This window comes from Nestor notabilis, unplaced genomic scaffold (assembly GCF_000696875.1).
Source record: "Nestor notabilis isolate BGI_N333 unplaced genomic scaffold, ASM69687v1 scaffold5150, whole genome shotgun sequence".
Lineage (NCBI taxonomy): Eukaryota > Metazoa > Chordata > Aves > Psittaciformes > Psittacidae > Nestor > Nestor notabilis.
The window spans coordinates 60,888-82,157 of NW_009912378.1; the positions used below are offsets into that span (position 1 = coordinate 60,888).

At 46.5% G+C, this 21,270-nt stretch overlaps 1 protein-coding gene across 2 annotated transcripts in view; it reads right to left on the minus strand.

Moving 5' to 3' along the window:
• Positions 1-21,270, minus strand: part of ANKS1A (ankyrin repeat and sterile alpha motif domain containing 1A) — a 75,344-nt gene that overhangs the window by 48,110 nt on the left and 5,964 nt on the right. For both annotated transcript variants that reach the window (XM_010019219.1, XM_010019211.1), the window contains 8 exons: positions 18,441-18,737; positions 17,696-17,771; positions 17,305-17,406; positions 15,919-16,014; positions 15,616-15,812; positions 13,816-13,905; positions 9,862-9,979; positions 2,425-2,996 (listed from right to left, as the gene is read on the minus strand). In XM_010019219.1, coding sequence (XP_010017521.1) covers positions 2,425-2,996; positions 9,862-9,979; positions 13,816-13,905; positions 15,616-15,812; positions 15,919-16,014; positions 17,305-17,406; positions 17,696-17,771; positions 18,441-18,644 — 1,455 coding nt within the window. In that variant the 5' untranslated portion in view covers positions 18,645-18,737. The remainder of the gene's footprint in view (positions 1-2,424; positions 2,997-9,861; positions 9,980-13,815; positions 13,906-15,615; positions 15,813-15,918; positions 16,015-17,304; positions 17,407-17,695; positions 17,772-18,440; positions 18,738-21,270) is intronic.

Sequence of the window (21,270 nt, forward strand, 5' to 3'; positions counted from 1 at the left end):
GCGATGCTGGCTGGATCCCATGGATCCCATCTGCCCACAGACATAAACAGGTCCCTCCCCAAGTCCCAGGGGCCCCACTGACACACCTATTGCTGGCAAAGCCAGTGGGCAACACCCACAGCCTCCTGTCTGCTGCAGCTGCGTGTTGCATGGAGCTGCACATGGATCGCTTTCCTCTCCAGTTGCCTGCATAAAGACTATGAAAATTAACAGAATAATGCCCATAAATCTGCCATTGTTTCCCCTCAACACACAGGAAAAGCCAAATCGTTGCTAACAGGGGTGGCTCAACAGGGCTTTATATCAGCCTGATAACTTCAGAGGCTGCAATTCTAATTCAGAGCAGCTGCATTATCCCATTCAGGGAATTAATGAAACCTCCAAGCACAGCACTAACTGATGCTTAAATCTCACTGCTGCCATTATGACCAGCACATACAAATCACTGCAAAGAAACCCCAAACACTCCCCATAGAAGCATCTTTACTGTTTCTTAACCATCACAGGTGGTTTATTTTACCGAAGTATTTACCATATAAACTCCTATCAGCAGATCCATTTTATGTTGCTTCTATAGAAGAATGCTCTGGGAACCGTGCCCCTCCTGCTCACAGCATCAGGGTGCTACCAGGAGTCAGGAGACCCAAAATGCCTCTGTAGTCTTTAGAAATCTAAGAGCAAATCAAGGTAAAGGCAGTGAATCACCAGCTGATAGTCTGTCCCCTTTCTTATGACAGTATTTCACTTTCCATAGTGTTTTCAGTGGGAACAAAACCATCCTGCAAGAAGAGGCTATTGTCATCTCTCAGATGGGGAAACTGAGGCAGGGAGGAGAAACCTTTGTCCAGGCTCATTCTGGCTGGTCCATGACAGGCAAATCAGTGCTCTAGCCACAGGATGCTGCTCCCAGATTAAAGCAATTCCACAAATTGTTTAAATTACACCAGAAACCAGGAAGACAAAACCATCAGGTTTTAGAGTACAAATCTAAGTTAGACCTGCCCTGCTGCAGCCAGATGAGAATTCTTCACATTCTTTCTCTGCTTTCCTCACCTCAGCAGAATGGGAAGGAAAAGCAGGTTTTCCTCCTGTGGCTTGTTAGGCTGACACTGGGTGGAAATGATGCTCTTTGTTTACAAGCAGGGAAGCAGGTCTGGGGGTTGTTCCTCTGAGCAGAGGAAACACAGGCACACTAACACTTGACCTCTGCTACTACATGCAGCACTGCAAAGCCAAAGGCTTCTTCCCTTTCAATATCTGCTGCAAACAATTCAGTTCAGCATGAAAAGCACAGTGAGAATTACCCAGTCTTTTCAACTCTGGCTTCTGCTGCAGGTTCCTTCACTAACATTGTGATTCAACTGACCCAGGTGATTAACAGCAAAGTCTCTACAACCAAAACAACTACAGAGGAAAATAGATCTATTTGGCCCCTGAAACACTGTAGTGAGTGAGAGTATGAACTGAAGGATAACCTCATACCAAAGAGGAATTCCCACTTTGCTTTTAGCACCTTTGAGTATCTCCCTCATCCATAAAAGACGATTTTATCTCTATCAGAGAGGCAGCTGAGCATCACTCAGCACACAGAGGACAGACGAGCAGGGGCACAACCAGCCCATGCCCAGCACACACAGCTCCACACCCCCAGCACCACGGCAGGGGTTTTATTTCCTCTCAGTGTACAAAGAGTGGTTCATGTGAGCTTATCTCTTGTGCAGTGCTGCTGCTCCACCAGCAGAGAATCATCTCCAAAGAATGTTTCAGTAATGCTGCGGTGCTGAATTTCAGAGGGACACTTAATCTCGCCCGAGTGCTTCACTAGGGCCAACTTTCTGAGCATGAAATATTTAACTATCCATAGGCTTCCTGGGCTATAATAAAGTGACTGCTAACAAGCCTCTGAAATAAATATGTGAAGAGGAAAGTGGAAGATGTTAAATACCTAAAACAAAGTCTAATTACTCCCTTCCTTCCATCCCCTGAACCCAGGACACTGTTCACCCCTCTGGCAGCAGGGACCCAGAGACAAAACATCTCCCCTCTGGATGCTGGGAGAGTCCATAGGGGAAGAACTGGAAAGAGGAGGTCAACATGGATTTGGGAAGAGCACCGTTATCAACTCTCCCTCATTCTGGGGATGTAGAACCACATCTGGCTTGCCAAAAAGAAATCAAGCCCTGAATGTGAGCAACTTAAACTTTGTAAAGCCCCTCACTTCTTGCAGTTCTCCCCCACTGCGATTAACCCAGTCTTTTGGCATCTGACACCCTAAACACAAGCAAGCATTTGACTGTTACTACAATGTGAGAGTTAGTACAAATAATGAGAACCAGCCAGAACCCCCACCCGTGTGGAAGAGAGGAGCTCATGCTGTACACATTCATTCCTGGCACAGAAGCTCTTAAGCAAGGTCAGCCTTACCTCATCCCACTCGGAAGCAAAGGACGGGGACTTCTCCAGCCTTTTCTTCCCAGTGCTGCAGTTGGAGAGCGATTCGCTCCGGCTCCCCATGGCATCGTCCTCTGTCGGGGAGCAGGTCAGAAGATCAGAGTCCGATTTCGACAAGCTGCGGCTGAGTTTGAGCTCAGCTTTGGGTTTGCTGCCCGGGTGGGCTCTGCCCACAGCTCTGTCCCCCTCTTCCTCAGCACCGCTGGGGTGCTGGGGCACGTGGGGCGTGACTACAGCTCCAGGATCCGCCCGGTTGACATGCGTGTGCTGCACGGTCGCGTAGACCACTTTCTGGGTTTGGTCTGGAGAGCTGGTCCGTACTGAGCCACAGGCAGGTAAGGCAGCATCCTCCAGCTGCATAGCACGTGCCTGGCTTGTAGCTTCTGTGCCTCCTTTCTCCACGGAGGAAACGAGCCTGAAAGGGTCCTCACTTATCTCACAGATCGGGGAAGAACCGTGAAGCAACCCTGAAAACTGCTCCGGAACCTGGATGTCCTGACCATCAGCAGAGTCCTGGCTGCGGCCGCCACTGCTCCTCCTGTGGTCTTCAAGGAGATGAAAACAGGGCAGGGGGGAGGAAGTTAAAAACATGGAAGAAACAGCAAAATTCCATCTCTCCCCCCTGCCTTCCCTCAGCAAGGGAGGCAGAGATAAAGAGAGAACAGTTCCGTATTGTTCCGTGTGCTCAACTTGTACCCAAAGTCATGGCATTTATGAAATTCCAAACACTGGCCTGATTTATGCAATCTGGCAGCTCTCCTTGTTGTTTTATTCCTGTTAACACTAACTATCAGGCCTTGCTATATAAGGCTAAGAGAAGTGCTAACTATATCCTGCAGAGAGAGCAAGTGAGGTAGGAGAAGCGGAGTCGGAGGCTCCTGGAACATCTGATAGATTTCCATAAAGGCCAAAGTGTTATTTAGAGCAGCGCTCCCTGCTCTTGGCACGAGCTGCAGGGTGGGGAAGCTTCTGGACTGTAATCAACCTGCCAGTTCCAAAATGCATTCCCCAAAAACAACCACTGCTTTCCTCCTTAGTGGTTTCCGAGTTTAACCTCTCCTCCTTACTCAGGGGAGAGAAATAAACAGTTGAGGCAATAAAAAGACTTGTTCAAGAAGTCTCTCTCTCACAGGGGAAGCACTGAACACAGCATGGTCTCATCTGCTAAGGCAGTGGAGCACCGGCTGTCCCAGAAACACAACACTGTTACACCAACATCTTTAATATCAGGTACCATGGTCCTGCATCGATCATGAATAATTGACTGATCCCAACTGCCAAGTGTGTGCAGAGACATACATGCACTCACCCTGGCCACAGCTGAACGTGCATTTGAACTGTAAAAGCAAAACTCTGTAAAGATAAGAGCTTAGCTTTCATTCACCAAGGATTCCTATATCCACCCATAATTATTTGCAAGTTTGAACCACTTTCATTTAGTGCTGAAGAAACACTCTGCATTCTGAAGACTAAAAAAATGATGCTGCAAAAGAACAATAAAGCAAAGCAGCCCCATAACGTGGCTCTGAAATGTAGGGAGGATGTTCAGACCCCGATAACATGGCTCTGAAATGCAGGGAGGATGTTTAGATGTGAAGAGGAAATTGCTTGCTTTGCGAGACAGCAGCTCTCAGAAGCCAAGGCAAAGGAATCCTCATTTCAGTGAGGCAAAATACACTAGTGAGATTTACTTATCTCTAACTGAAAGCAGCCTATTGGCAACAAAAGAGAGATCAGCTTCTTCCCCAGAAGCACCCCTCCCAGCACTAAACTTGACCAGATCATTTTCACACGCTAACACCCATCTGCTTTTGTGTCCTCACACTAGGAATGAAGCAGGAAAAAATTAGCCACTGGTCTTTGCAAGCCAGCTTAGATGGGCTGTACTGTGGCCTCTGTCTGCTGAACAGACAGAGGTGTTCTGAGCAGAGCTGGTCCCTCTCACCAGCCTGTGTTTACTCCACAGGATGCTCAGAGCAGTTTGCCCCATTGGCAGCTGAGTCAGGAGCAGCAGCAGCCCGAGCGGAGGTTGACTGCCCGGGCAGCGTGCCGTAGACCACGCTTCCCACTGGGATCAAGTGATGCGAGGCCTTATTGCAGTCTGGATGCTATGAGTTAAAGATTCCAGGACAATGAAGTAGTTGTTGATGATCCTGCACGGGCACATGAACCACAAGTTGTGTGACTGAGGTTGCCAAGGGGGAGGCACATTCCCCGTGGGCAGGTGGCGTCACCAGCACCATTCCCAACACTGGGGAGTGCCAGTAACAGCACCCCGTCAGGAGATCAAAAGACCAGACTATGTTCAGTTACTTTGCGTAAAGTTATGAAGCTGTAATGGTGGAGAGAAACCCAAGGGGAGATCAGACATGCTGCATTCACAGGACAGACTGGTCTGAATAAGGTAAAGCTACTGACCTGGGAAGAGGAACACAGCACTGAAGGGACAGTCGCAGTAACCTAATGTGGAGGGAAAAACTCCTGCAAAATCAACAGCCTTTCTTCTCAGCCTCTTTCCTTCCCTGGGAATCATTTCTTCCGTGTCCCAGCTTAACCTTTACTGACATTTCTGCTGAAGGCAGAGAGGAGGCTGGTGAAAGTTTATGCCACATGCTGGAACACTTGAGTCCAGCCAGAACAAAATGCTTCAAATCTAGCTCCAGAGCCTCACAAAAGGACTGCTGTTGAACAGAAATCACAGCCACCATTCATCCTCAAGCCCATGAAGGACTTGAAATACAAGGGAGCTGCCAAGGAAGGAAGGGATGAAGCAAGAGCAACAGCAGTTGCTCAGAAGGTGTGAGGAACATCATGAAGGAGATGTTCAGTGTGTTTCAGAACCTGCCCTGAAAGCTGCAGACAGAAGAACTCATGTAGGAAGAGTCATTTGTTTCTTCTTATCATTGAGGTGCATGTGGCAGGAACCCTGAGGGTTAACCAGGCCTTAGCCTTTGGGGTTTCAACTAAAGGGGCCTCGGGATCAACCAGAACAACCACTGGCCATGTCAGGAAGATAGACCTTTTTGGGACAGGTTACTGACATGATCCAGCTGATTGTGCTGATTGCTTTTCTTGTGGCACGAAGATGAAAACAATAGTCATTTTCCAAGGGTGTAGTGAATTTGGAGAAGGGAAAAATAATATTCAGGTGCTAGAAAAGCCAAGAACCCCCCGTTCCATCCATCTGCTGCACTCCAAGGGATGTGAAAGCACCTTCCTACATGTTTAAACTCAGAAAAGGAGTTGTCCTTAACACAGGGACTTCTGTCCGGCTCCCCTAAGCTGATCTTACACCCAAACACAGACATCTGGCTGATCCCGGCTTCTTCAGCCAATGCCTGCTGCAGGTTTCACCAAGAGGAGAGGCTGCTTCCAGCACCTTAACAGGAACACGAGCCCCTTTCTGGGTACAGCATGTCAGCTTCCCAGGCAGGATTCAGTTACGGGCTTCCCTGCCAGCAGCCTGATGATTCCAGATATGAAGCACTTCCCTAAACTCCTAACACTGAGCTGCAACTGCCCTGCCTTGATTGAATTTCTTTTCCTATATATCATCAGCAGGATTTGTTCCATGTCCCTGGATTAGGAGAATGAAGCTGTTATTGCAGTTGCTTTTTGCTTAAGCTCCTCAACCTCAAAACTAGCAAGGGCATACCCTAGCTTCTAACTTTGATATGGAAAAGGCTCCCTGTGCTACATCATGCCAGAATTTGTCAAGTGAGGAGCATGCAAAACTATCTCCTGTGGCATAGAAAGCCAGCAAGGAGGAAACTGGCCTTTATAGTGCACTTTAGAAGTGCAAAAATAACCTTCAGCTGCAGTAAAACTGAACCAAAGGCTCATTTACAGTGAGGTACTGCATGTGAAATCCAGACCTGTACAGTGTGCTCCTGGATTAGTCTCACCAAGCTCAGTCATTCTGGGTAGAGTTTGTCCTGCAAAAGCTGCCTGAACTTGTGCTCTTCTGTACTCCCTCCCCTATTCCCCTTTAAGGAAAGGCAGTAAAACACTGCCCTAGTTGCTTAATATGATTCTGCAGAGAAGCTTCTAAACACATGATGACAACAGAAATGAGGGCTTGGACCTGAGACATGGAAAGGGATCTGTCCTCCAGCCACGATGAAACCAAAGGAGGGCATGTAGGCTGTGGTTCTACACTATCATTCATCTCATGGTAAACCAACCTTTGTTTGCAATACCCATGTGTCCCCAAGGATTTCCTAAAGTCATATCCATCCTGCTGCTCCTGTGGCCATAATCTGGCTCTGTGGAGAGATATTTCCTTTAAATCTCTCTGCAGCCTGTTTTGGTTTTTATTGCTGGCTCATTTCAGACCTTGGTTTAGAGCTCAGTCGTACCTCTGGTTGAACCAGTATAGCCACAAAGAAAAACTCTAGCAAGAGGAAGGGCAAAGTAGGCACTTCAAGCTGGGCTTCCTATGGAAGCAGCACAGCAGAACCTCAACAAATACCAGGTTTTAAAACTATCCGAAGGAACCAATTGAGTCCTACCTGCAGCTGATTACTGCCGACAGCCCTTGTGAAGACTCTCCTGAGAAGCAAGACAGACATCAACACTCAGCAGTGTTTTCTGCATCCATCCTCCATCAGGTCTCTGAACGCAGGAGGAGGTGAACTGTCTCCTCCCGGTCAGTCCACACACAGCTCACCACCCTTGGCCTTGTTACAAGTCCTGAACACCCTGACTTCATGCATGTGATTGCACGTAGTTTCCTTACCAAAAGGGATGGGAAAGCATTTGGCTTCAAACACTTCTGATACTCTGCCTAAAACATGAGGCCAACTTTTCCCAGTACTCCAGCATGTGACTGCAAACTGCTGCAAGGGACACAAAAGGCAACCAAGGCCAGGCGGATAATACCACATTCATCTCTTCACTGGATACAAGACAACTCACAGCCAGAGAAACAAAGGCAGCTATCACATATGAAAGGCACCATTAAACCCAGCATGCCTGAAATTCAGCCTTTCAGCTGCCCTCAAAAGCCCTTCTCAATCCCCCACAAGAATCAGGGTCCTCCTCTTCCGACCAAAGGCTCCTCCAGAATGCATCAAGTAACATCTAGAATCCCAGTCTCTCAGATTGAGAGCCAAGAAGCAATTCAAAGCCATGTTCAGCCAGCTCCTTGTCTTGGGATTGAGCTGCTGCCTTTGATGCTCCAGGACCCTTCTGATCCAGAGGTGGGAAAATTCTCTAACACCCCAAATAAGGCTCCTTCAGCCCTTGTTTAACTTCTTGCCAAAATGATTCTGTTACTCCCTAAATCCATCTTCTCCCCCATCCCTATCAGTATATACCTTACGTTTCATACTTGCTACATCTACTTCCATATGTCCTTCTGGCATCTGACCCCAACTACTGCAAAAGCAGGAAACATTTACTTTTGTTCCCAGTGCAATAAAGCAGATTTCAAAGCTGATCCACTCTCCCAGAGCAGTTAGAAAACTCTTGTGCAGAAAGAGGCAACCTGTAAGGCTGGGACAGAACGAAGGGATGAACAACACACACCAGGAGAGTAGCCAGTGTCTCTTTTCATATTGGGGTTGAGAAGCCTGAAGTCCACAAGCAGAGGTGGAAGATGACATAGGCCCCTGTCAAAGCTCAGCAGCTCCTGCAGTATAGGGAGAGCTGCCGGCTGGGGACATGGTCACACATGTGCTCATGCCACAGGGATCACTCTGGGATGTCATGGAATCAGCTGGTACCCTCTGGAGAAGGAAGAAACAATCATGTCTCTTTCTCCAGGTCCACCAGGAAGAGCAATGGAAGATGGCCCCAACAAGCTGAAATGCAAGAGATGAGAAACCTACGGGCTGGGCCCCTTCTCCCAAGGAGCAGCTCTTCACCTCCACCAGATCCACAGCTCCACCACATCAGTCAGTGCTAATTGCATTTAAGAGAGCAGACAAAGTCCTGGAAGATGAGAAAACTCAACTGCATCCTTGGATTTTTCCCACCACTACAGTGGGAAGGGCTCTAGGTCTGTTACAAAAACAGTAACACTGTCCACAGACCAAACCCTGAAGTCCCAGCTATTATCTTTCTAGCTCTTCATTATGACATGACTTCACTCTGGATCCTTAACAGGCTTCCTGTTAAGATGCTTCCTGTAAGCTCTCCATGAAATGGGGCTTAGATGCCTTCAGTACTAATGTCTTCATGTGTTCAGAGGACAAAGCAGATGCATTACTTTGAGGTTTTATTTTAATCTGACACACAATTATGACACACCTTCACTCATATTCATGAAGCCTGGACACAGTAGCTAGACAAAGGAGCAAAGCAGTTAGGAATAGCTCACACTTGAATAACCAGCAATAGCTGCACACTGAAAAGATAGCCTGAAAGCTTCTGGTTCAATGGCTGTCACCCAAGGACTATTCCTGGTTGAGACCACAAAGCACCAACCTGAAAAGCATCCTAACTTTGCCTCCGGCAGCAAGTGGCTTTGGCAAATGCTGGTGGGAAAACAATGACCTCTTGTGCCACCCTATCCAAGCTTGGAGTAGAGCAGGACTCAGGGAATGAAAGCTATCATGCTGCAAGAAGGGAAGAAAAAAAGCTGCAGGTCTTACAGAGCAGTCAATGAGGCATCACATCAAGTCCTCATTATCCTCTGTTCATCCTCAGTGAGATGGTTTCCAGGTTTAGAGTCCAAATTAAATCCTTCAAAATTCCTGCTCAGGACTTTTGAATAAAGCAAGAGATGTTTTTCCTTTAATCTTTTGTTGTTGTTGAAGGAAAGCCAAAAAGCCCGGCACCAGCCAAACACAAGAGACAAGGTGTTCCCAGATCCCTTGTAAAGCACAGGAGTCCCTCTGGGAGAAAAGAGACTAGTTTGATACTTAACCTGGCTATACAGTGGATTTTCAGTCAGTTGTAGAAAGGAGCTTGCTCGACACGTGTTTGCTTTTCTCCTTTGTTAGTTTACATCTCAAATTAGCTTTAATACACTGGGGGATGCTGATTTTAAGACCAGGATAGCAGGGCAAATCATCTGCTGGTATAAACATGCGACACCAGCAGGTCTTCAAGTTCAGCTGGATGGAGAATACAGTTCATCTGAATGCTTGTATCAGCTCATCTCTTCCACCCCTCTGCATTCACTTGACTCTGCCCAGGAATTGCTTATTTTCCAAGTTAACAGAGGAGGTCTTTGCAATCTCTTAGTTGTCAGAATAGAGCTGCCCTTCCTCCGTGTACATTTTGTACAGGAACATTTAGATCTCTCCTTTCTAAAAGTGAAGATTACCAGGAAACAAAACAATTGCAGTGCTGATCCAGCAACCCCACCCAACAAAGTTTAACTGTTCCAGTTACTCTCTGCCCTCTATATTTTCCTTTAAATGCATCTAAGCAAACAGCTCTGCTCTTTGAATGGGCACTTACCTTTCGTTTTCCTATCCACTGCAACGGGCTTCTTAGTTTCTGCTGTAAGCAGCAGCTCGTAAGGGTGTTCCTCTTCCTCAGCTCCACTTCCCCTGCTCTTTCCTCGTGCACCAGAGGCCTAATGAAAAACAGCATAATGTAGAGCTCCACAAAGCAGTGCTATTTATCCCAGCAATAAAGCACAAGGCCTCTTTATGCCATGATTCAAGCGAGGAATTGGCAGATGCAACACCTTCGCTGTGCAGTGGGATCCAAAATGTAATACTCCCTTTTTTTTACCCCCTCAAAAAGCCACCCAAACCCCCTTTATTTTCTAGTATTTAAGGTTGCTGACAACTTTCTAGCACTGGGTGATTCACTGTGCCAGGTCTGCAGACAACCTGGAGGGAGAAAAAGAGCTGAGACCATTATTCCTGTTCATCAGATTTGCTGTTGCAGTTGGAATTTGCATCGTCATTCACTAGTTAGTTGCTGCTCTACTGGGACATGGCTAAAAGAAAAAGCCCAAATCCCTTCCTTCTTCTCAGAAGTCTCAGCTCTAGCATTCCTAACCTCAGGATTCATAATGTATTTAGAACTAATAAGCCTCAGGCAACACAGTATAAACTCACTGTAACCTCGGGATGTGCAGCAGTGATTGTGCTTGTTTTATCCCAAAAAGTCTCTGATCAGCAGTTGTTTGTAATACTGGGAGACCCTCCAGCAAGCTGCTCTGGAAAGCCACCATGCATGTGCAGGGATGTGGTCTTGAAGTAGGATCCAAATGAGTCTTGCTGCAGGCTCACTCAATGCCAAGGACAATGGTTTGACATCCTCAGAGAGCCACACGTGCCATCCCAGTGCTAACTGGGCTAAACTGGGCTCCAGGGCACCCTGCCTGCATGGTCAGCTGCCTTCCAGCACCATCGTCTGGCTACAGCGTGGCAGGTTGATGCAACCCTGTCCCAGGAGCCATGTGTGCCTACAGCCAAGGGTGGTGGGGTCAAACCCAAGACAGAAAACAAGTGATCCCGACCTGCTGCCAAGACAGGGAAGAACAGGTCTGAACAAAACATCCCCCCCAGAAGAGTGCCCTTGTACTGCTCTGGAACTGCCACTGTCCAGACAGCAGACTAAGCACCACCTCCAATTTCTTCCCCAAAGTGAAAGCATCCAAGTCGCTTCGAGGGCAAATAGGTACCTACCTGACTGCAATTTAGCCAGACCTCTGGAAGTTGAGGCTTTCTTGGAGAGGCAGCAGGAGCCAGCAGCACACACAGGATTCCAACATCCATGTGCTGTTCCTGCAAAGCCCAGCTGGCTTTTACATCAACTTTCTCAATGGGAGGAAACGGGCCGTGTCCAGCAAAGAAAGTCTTTGTTTTGCCTGCTTGGAGCAGGAGCTGTCAGGCAGAGCTGCTCCTTTTGAGGTGAAGATGCTCATCATGGGCAAATTAAGGAACAAAACCTTTGACCAGATGGTGGCACAAAACCACCAGACTTTGACAGTAGGTGACAGGCTCTTGCCAGAGAGCTTGGAAAAACTGCACAGCAGCAGCGTGCCAGAGCAGTTGGAGCCTGGACCCAGAGCAGGCACTGGGATGCTCCTCAGACTCTGCAGATGATGAGCATTGCACTGTCCTCTTTCAAATGCACTGAACACATTTGAAGGCAGTAGCTCCCCAGCAGCACACAATTCCCAGCTTTTGCTTTGTAAACTTTTGTGTATGCATTTATAGGCCTGCTTACACTTTATTTTCTCCATGTCTCATCCTTCCAAGCTCTATATAGAGTTTCAGGTTTAAATTCACCCAAAATGGAGACACTGTTTGCTGGAGAATTGTGCTTGCTCTGTAGGCTCTGCAAACAGGAGTAACAAAATCAAATCAACCTTTCTTCCAATTCATCTTTCATTTATTTATACACGTTGGAGAGCATGTAGAAATATGCACTATTAGCAAAGCCCAAAAATAAGATGTTGTTAATAATGAGCATGCTCTTTAAAGTGTATTTAATCCACAGCAATGGACGTTGAAAGCCTTTTTAAAGGGTAACTCATCTCTTTTCTCTCTCCTCCCTCAGCAGAGCTACAGACCAAGCTGCTGGAACAATCATGGTGCCTTGTCTTTCATCTGCACTTCCCTTTTGGAGATGAGGAGTAAACAACTGAAACTGCAGCCTCATTTGCCTACGCAGAATCTTACTCAGCTCCAATCCCAGAAGGTTTCTGCAGATAGTGGAAGGCAGCACTTGAGCACCTCAAACAATCAGCTCTTCTGCCTGTTTGTACTCATGCTTTTCCCATGATGAAAGTGAAAAGTTTCTTGTTTATGTTTATGCACATCTGTTTTGACTGATAGCCCCATCTTGGCAACTGAATAAAAAGACTACTTTTCAAACCAGAGCTTGGCCTAACCCCAGAATACTCAATGACTGACTGTCCTGGCTCTAATGCGAGGGCAGGTCTAGAGGATGCCAGACCAGGATGCTGCAATGAGACATTTACAGCATTCCCTAAGCTTATTCCTGTTCACACCTGCCCAACCCAGGGAGAACATGTACGGAGATGATAAATAAGGGGCAGGAGTCAGAAAAGCAGAGCACCCCAGAAGCAGCAAAGAACCAGAGCCAAACCAGCCTTGTCAGTACATCGAGAAGGCAGCAACACACACGCTGTAAGTTTTATCAATGAACTTGGTTACAAATCCAGATCTCCCCAGCGAGTCACTCTGTACAAGTCTATTTGCCAGCAAGATTTCCTTTAATGGATCATATTTCCAAAGCCATTAAAGCCAGGACAACCCAGCAGGTGCTTTATAATTAAATATGGCAAGATAACTCAGCAGGGGCAGTCAGTGCACATTTCCCTCCCTCATGTTTGTCATCATGAACAAGTTCTGCTTCCAATTATGCTGTGACCTGCTCCGCAGCTCTCTGCTGCTGCCAGCCAGCCAGCCATGGACTGGTTATCACCCTGCAAAGCCATTTCAACAGCAGGGGAGAGATGAGGCCGCACTTTCACATTTCAGGTGAAATTATGCACTGTTTGGAGCTTTACTCTCTAGAAAAAGCCAGTTCTGTTAAAGCAAATAATGTTTACTCATGTCTCATATAGATGTGACATACTTCAGAAAACAGATCACATTTCTGCCTTGTAGGAACTTCAGCAGATCAACACGTTCAAAGCAAAGCATCTGGTGAATGGGAGGCTGTTACAACGCACTCCACTTGTTTTACATACAACCCACGGCACTCGGAAAAACAAGGAAATCCTCAAGATTTGGGTTTGCTTTGAAGATTTTCCTGGGTGTCAGAAGTTGCCAAGACACATTTGTGGTTTCACAACACACACACCCCCCCATAGATGGGTCTCCTGGAGAGACTACACATCCGCGTGATGTAAAATGGAGTAAAAATGAGCAATAGGAAGCCCAAGAGCAAAGATGCAGAATAGGAAAGCTTTAGCTTCATCAAAAAGCAGCTCACATGGATTGACCTCTGCAGAGACAGCATTAACATATGCTGGGCCACATTCTCAGCTGAATTCAAGCCCCTGATCCCAGTTCATGTCAGTGGGATCCACAAGCCCACGCTGCTCCTCCACATCTGGAAGCTCAGCGGAAGCAGGAACTAACAGCCCTCTGCGTTTCAGTCTCAAGTGAAGATGCAGTTGGTGGGATCATTACAAATGGGCAACAGTCCACATCACAATGTGACTCAAAAAAACCTCTTCCTATGGGAATTCCCAGCCAAGAATAGGAAAGTAAGGCTAAAGGGCAACACAGAGGTGCTCTGGAAGAACTGCACAAAGGAAGTTCCCATGGCAAGTGACAGCAGCAATGCTGGAATGAAAGAAGACTTCCCATTCACAACCCTTCTTGCAAGGTTAATTATCATGGCTGGGTCCTGCCAAACTGATTAAATTGATCTTTAAACCACACTCCTGTAAAACACCCCAGATCAAACATCACATACCTCAGAGGAAGCACCATGGCCTATCTTCTCCACATGCTGCTCCTCCTCTTCATCAGGCGGTGGCTTGGCAGGTGGTGGTGGACGTTCTCTCTGTGGTTTACAAGATCACAGTCAACTGTGTTGTGTTAAAGCACATCCCCTTCTGCTTCCACCACTGTGTCCATGCTGCTGTGAATGCAGCATGGTAAGGACCTCCTCAAATTCATGTGGGTGGAGAAGTTTAGTCCTACCAGCGCAGAGCTTGACTGCTACTGATAACAGAGCACCCACTTGTGCTCTGCAGTGGTGACACTGCACAAGGCCAGCGCCAGCCCACGTGAGCACCAACTGTCCTGTCAGGAGAATGAAACTGCTGGGGTGGAAGGTGCTGTTTACACAGGCTTAGTACTTCATTACCTCAGCCAATTCATTCAGACCCAGACTGGTAATCTCAGCGGCAGGGCAACACACAGCCAAGGTCAGTAATGAACTCATGCAAATGGGTAGAAAGGGAAGACATCGCTTGTGTCTTAATAAAACAGTAAGTCATTCCAGAGGAACCTTTTATAGTGCAAAACCCTAGGGATCAAGAGACAATGCTGCACTGCATTCCTCAAACATCCAAGTATTGCCTGTGGGCAGCGAGAGTTGTGCTGCTTTGCCTCCATGCAGAGCTGAACACAGCTCCATGTCATCTCCTGCCCTGCAACAGCTCCATCTAATGGCAAAGGGAGAGACGGAAAGGTGGACTGCTCATTCCAAAACCAAACAAGTTTAGGGATAAACTCCAGCGAGCTCATCGAGCGTGGTCCCTCCTTCCCCCTTTTCACTGCAGTTCAGCCTCTCGTCTTATTTGTGGCAGAGCTGAGCTTATTTCACACCAGACACCATCAATACAGGACAGTACATAGAGGGCTGTAAGCCACCAAGATTCAGTTAGTAACAGGATAGTGCACAGTGTACTGCGCATCCTAGAGAGAGATCTGTCTGAAATGTCAGGCTTCTGGAGCTTTTGTTTCATTTCTACTACATTTGCTAATACTACAGGAAAAAAGATGCCCCTCTTTGTAGAGACAGAGGAATCATGGTTACTGTACCAGCAGCAGTTTAATTGTTCTTTGCCTTTTGTCTAGAACTACATCCACAGAGCAGGCTTTGTAAAACTGAGCAGAAAAGCACCCCTGAAGCTGACACAGCATGCTGCAAGGCCAGCATCCCATCTGCCCCATAGGCACTGCTAAGGGGGCAGCAGATGCAACTAGCAGAAGGTAAGGAAGACTTCACTGTAAGACAGTTCCAGGAGCTTTGCATTGCTTTGTAAAGCCTTGAGTACCCTCTACAGATCTCCGCAAGTAATACACACACCCCAAAAAGGTTCCACTGCCAACTAGATTCCAATGGGATATTCTTAAAGATAATTTCTTGAGAGCCTTCTCTTGGGCAAAGCAGAGAGCAAGAGAGATGAGAAAAATACCGCACAGAAGTTTCCAAAGCATTCTTCTACACAAGTTAGCCCTTCAGCTAAGTGTAATGTCCTGATAAACCCAAATTCACTGGCACCCAAATTCAACTGCCAGAAAACAGATGGATGCAACACGAAGTGAAAATCACTACAAAGAAGTGGCTACTTGTGGGCAATACAAGAGGGGTTATGTGAACAGGTCAGTGAAAAGGAGAGGTACCTGCCTGCTGCAATCAGTGTCAGGGATGGGTTTAAAGACTTCCTCAAGCTGGGGGATTGGGAGCCTGTGCAATACTATGAAATTGGAGGCAAGTTGCCTATCCTAAGGCAAGCAGGGAGGAGCACACGTAGGTACATACAGGCCTGACTCCTGCTGCTTTGTGACCAGTTGATTCAGGTTCCTTATTCAGAGACTCCCGATCTGAGGATCTCCCACTGGCAAGGCTGTCCAGGGAGTGGCAGGACGTTGCATTGTACAAAGCTTCATATGGACTCTCCTCTTCTGGGTTCACGTCAAAGTCTATGATCAGTTCTGTAACTGCTTTCTCCACATCACCTGGGAGAGGAGAAGAGACACAAGCACGTCACTCAGGCCTTCTGCCCTTGGAAAGTCAGCACTTGATGAAGAAGAGTGCTACTGACTCTTGTGGTATGAAGCCTACCCTGAGATATCCGGCCCACAGGATCAGTGGGAGGAACAAGTGGTGCTTGAACAGTCTTCTCTGCAGCTTTGGCACTTTTCTTCCCGATGGTGTAATCTGCAGTGAGGTGGAATGACAGGGTCAGTTTGTGTCAGTCTAGTTTTACATCCACTTCAGCATAAGGTACTTCCTCCCTTCTGGATGGAAGGCCAACTGTCAGCTTATGAACTCTCCAAAAAATAACCCATTATTAAAACTTGCAGCTCAGATCCCAAAATAGAAGCAGGAGACCTCTTTAATCACACACACAAGGTCAAGGATGGGTCTTTGAACTTTTACAGGAGTCTTTAATCAGAAAGCTGCAAAGCTCCTGTACAGACACATCATCATGGAGCAGATTACTTCATGTTGTAGACACAAGCTACATCACTAAACAGAGATGTAGTCTGGTCTTCTGGAGTCATAAGACAGAGAAACCAATTCTAGCCATGATCCAAATCACAGGCAAAGCCAGAAATATTAAACCTCCTTGCACAAAGTCAGACAGCAACACCTCACAGAGCCAGCTCACAGGAGCAAACTAACAGCATTTACCTGCAAGAACTTCAGTTATAAAGCCCATTTTTTGTCTTCTATTTCAGAATAGAGATAATACCCACCAGCCTCACAGGCAAAGCTTAATTAAAAGTCTGCAAAGTGCTTTGAACCTGTAAAGCTCTCAAATGCAAAGCATGAATAATGCACACCAGTTGCATACGCTTCTGATCTCTCTCCCCACAGCTGAGAGGAAATTGAGACAGCATAATTACAAGGTATGAATTTAGCTAAAATGCCACATTTCGTTCCCTAACTTGGACAGACACAATGGGCCAAGCTCCTTAATAAGCCACAAGTAATCAAGGCCTTTTCTGTAAACCTCATTTGTAAAAAAATCCATGCCCAAGCTTCAGAATGAAGTGAGGAGTAGGATTTAAGATCTGTGGACAACTATTTGCCTACACACATGGAGGGACAGCTAATCCAAAACCATTTCTAAAGATACTTACTTCACTTTCTGCAAACAGATTTAGGCTATCTTTAATTTTCATTAACTTCTAAAGTGAGTTAAACAAACCTCAATTAAGCCCACTGGAACTCAAAAAGTTATGTCACACTCCTTCAGCAAAGGAGCTAACCCCCCTAAAGCCCACTCAAACATCCCTCTGCAAGTGTTTGGTCTGGAGCAAATGCTGGTTCACCAGAGCACTGAAGCATCATTCCTTCCTACTGTAAGATTCTCACTGAGGGACCTGACCTGAAGCTGCTCTGCTTCCAGCACCTTCCAGGACTACAGAATAAAATCTTGTATGTGCACTAGCACAATCAGCACCCCAAACTTTTCCCCACACACAGAGCTACATCACTTACCTTCAATAAGAGCTGCTATGTGTTGGCTTTTCTGAGAGGGAAGTTCCCTCACAATATCCAGAGCTGTCAGTCCTCTGTTATCCTTTATATTCACATCAATACCTATGGCAATAGATGTAGAGAAGGCAAAAGCAAGAATATCTTCTAACTATGTGCAAAGTCATGTCTTCATGTTAAGTCAGATCTTACATTTGTGATCATCACTGGGGGGAGCTAAAAAACGCTCTAGAGAGGCAGAACTGAAGCCAAAGACAGAGATAACTTCTATAGCCCTCTCAGAGGAACTCTGATAGCTGGTTGGAGAAGCATGCTGCCACTATAATGGGGTTTCCTCAAGTTCTGGGTGAAAGGATCACCACGTTATTGCTTCAAAAGAGGATCATTCTCTCACCTGCAGCCAGCAATATTTGTACCACATCTGTCTTGCCAAACAAAGCAGCTTCGTGCAAAGCACTGCCTTTTTCAGTCTGCAAATTAAATGGAAAAATAGCATGAAGCCAGACTGGGGAATGGGGATGGAGGCACGTTTTAGAAGGTTACAGAAGCAATAAATATATGGCATCATATACAAAGCATGGGCAACAACATCTACACCTGAGGACAGGCTACCAGTCTTATTACAATGCTGAGAATTTGGAATGGAAAATGGGGATGGTCTCTTCAGAGACATGCAGGCCCAGGTTAGAGACCAAGAAAGGACTTTGTACAGCTTAGTGAGAGGTCATGTCCTGGAAAGGAAAGACAAGACCACCCCGTACAAGCTAGAAATGCAAAACCAGCATATTCACAAGTGGCTTGATAGGAAGAGACACAATTTGCCTCCATCACTATCAAGAGCTCACAGTATTGCAGGACAGAACAGCTTTGGCTTTTTTTCTCCTTTGCCATGTTTCTGGGGCTCTTTGTCCAACTACCAAGCAGGCAGGAAGCATGCACAGCACCAGAACCCCTCTGAGCAGCTTCTCGGAGCAACTAAGAGCTGAACAAACAGCCCAGAGGCAAACAAAGCTACTGCTCGTCTTTCATAAAGGATCCCTCTGGGAGGAAGGTTAGGTGGAGCTCTCCATATGTAACCACAGGGGTTCTCCATCCCCCAGCTATCAGAGCAGCCCTTCACACACAGACAAACCAGATACCTGATAGTTGCTATCCATGCCAGCATCCAGGAGGACATGGACTACAGTTTTGTGACCATTCCTAGCTGCCAAGTGCAGAGGAGTGTGTTTCTTAGTGTTGCAGCTTAAGAGATTGGGGTGAGCATTCAAGAGCATCTTCACAACTTCCAGCCTCCCGTAGAGTGCAGCCAGGTCCAGAGGAGTCTCAAACTTGTTATTGCGCATGGTGGGGTCGGTCAGCTCCTCCAGAAGGACCTTCACCACCTCTGTGTGGCCATACTGTGCAGCACAGTGCAGTGCTGTCTCGTTGTCGTTGTTCTGGGGGGGGGGGTCACAAATGCCAGTGCATCAGAACAGGACAGAACGGAGCTGCCTCATGCCTCGCTCAAACCATTGAAGTTTAAATGCAAAAACAAGACCAAAAAGGCAGTTGGGAAGCAGAGAGCCCAGTTTGAAACAGCCTGAAGGGAGCTTTTCACCATCTCAGTAGCCATTTACCAGGCACAGACATCCCCTCATGAACTCATCAACCAACCCACCCAGTGAAAGCTTCAAAAGCATCCAGAACAATAAGTTTTACTCAGATATGCTAAATCAGCTCTATGGGAAATAAGTGCTATATGTGGAATAGCCTGCTTTCAAAGCACTGAGGTCAAAATCAAGGGACCATGCTAAGTTTTAAGGGATTGTCAAGCTGGATCTGGATTCCCATTAATCCTGCTAGCGTTTGGGAAAGGCAGTCTGCTATTTGTTGGCAGCATCCCACACTTGGAGGTGCCACAAAAATAGAAGGTTGCAATGTATGATAGGCAAACTGCAGCATGAATTCTATCTGCTGTAGCTTAACTGTCATGATTTTAGATTTAAACTTCAATTGTTTCAAATCCTACTTATCCTGATTATAACAGTCATTCCACCTTTGCAATTCCAAAGCTCGCAAGAAAGGGTGCATTAAGTTACATGCAGTTTGTGAATTCAAGCAGTGCAATCAGATCATTCCACTAAGAATCAGGTCAGCTGAGGGAAGAGATGTCCAAGCAACATGAGGACACCTCCACAGTGAAAGCCAGATCCAACCAATGCATGCAGCATCTGGCAGGGTAAAAATCAGCAGTGCAAAGCATTGAAAGACAAGCAACCCAACAGACTGCACTTGCAGGTGCCAAATCAGAATGTTGCCAGGTTTAAGAAAGCCTTTTCTTAAATTAAGTTCACCTCAAGTTTCTAGTTTTACTGCTGTGTGTTATAGAATCATCATACACAAAGGGATTTTGGTTTAGGGTTCTAGAAACAAATATTTATCTAACAATTTGACCCAAAAAAACTTTAGTATGAACTATTGCATGCTTTAACTTCAGCTGAAAGAATCACAATTGAATTTGTCATTTTAGTTCCTATATAGGAAAAATAGTTCCTATTAAAAACCAAGAACAAAACCAGAGAACAAACCTGTCTTGAAGGAGTTATAGGTACTACTTCAGAGACTGAATTTGATTACAAGTACCTTCCTTCTGGCTTTCACATGCACTTTCTTGGATACCAGCTTATAGAACAGTCAGTATTTTGCACCACTTCACAACCACAGACTGCAGAACTTACTCTGTTGTACAAGTACTTTAATCCTATTACCATGGTAAATCATTCTAAGGATTACAGGAGTCATGCATGCAAACCCCCACTTGTTTGGATCTGGTACGTGCACCATTTTTGAGCCACGTGAAAAGCAGAAGGGAAGTGAGGAGCTCTGGAGAGGCTCTGTGCAGCTGCAGCTTGTGTAAAAGCAAAGCCTAAGGAGGCAGGAAGCAGCATCAGCCACATGCAGGAGTGAGATATTCAGGAAGGCAAGGAAAGCACAGCATCACTGTTAGCACAGAAGGTCAAAGTCAAACAACAGACTCTATACTTGGAGTGGCAGAGGCAGCCATGATGGAGGAAGGCACACATAAGTGGACAGAAGTTACTGAAGAATAAAGAAGTCTGCACATAAAATATACATATGGAATGAGAAGGGGAGAGAATAGACAACTACAGAGATCACACCTATCAATCAGTTTAAGCTGCTGCTCTCAAGGCATTTAAGATTGGTAAATCACATATTAACTGACACTGAAGGGAACCCAGGTATCAGTGAACCCACAGCACAAGACTGAGGAACTCAGCCTGCCCCATGACATGAAGGAGGCTCAATGCCAATTCCTGCAGGAGGAGGAGATAACCCCAGTCCCTCTGGAGCAGTGGGTGTGCAGAGAGCCATGGGGCACATGCACTGCTCATGCCACAGAGCCCTGGCTACCAGGGATTTCCCCTCTCATCCCTCCCTGGCATAGAGACTATATCCCACAAGGATGCTTTAAAGCACACAGCAACTCGAAACACCTGCCTGGTGCCTCAGAAATGGGACCACAACATCCTTTAATAACATAACTGTTGGAGGCTTCCTCCATCTCCATTGCAATTTAGTCCAATCTTCCTTAAGCAGACCAGGGCTCTGAGGCTCGGGGTGAGATCCCCAGGTTGTAAAATCCCCTGAATCATTCCAGCAGGTCCTCCCCCACCACAGACCGTGTACTGGAAACCCCCACTATTGCCTGAGCCTTTATTGCCTCCATTCTGGGAGAGTTTTGAGCAGCCAGAAATACTAGAGCTGATCAGACAAGGGAGTTTGCCTCCCTTCACATCACCTCTGCAAGCACAAACCAGAGCGGAGCCTGAACAATAAGCATGAGCTCTCAGACGTACGTATTTATTGGAGATGGAAAAAGAAAATTCCTTTCCAGCAGCCAGAAGGCAAATGGCTTCAAATTTCAAACCTCCTTAGAAAAATAGAGCACTCAAGAGGGCCCAGGGGCTG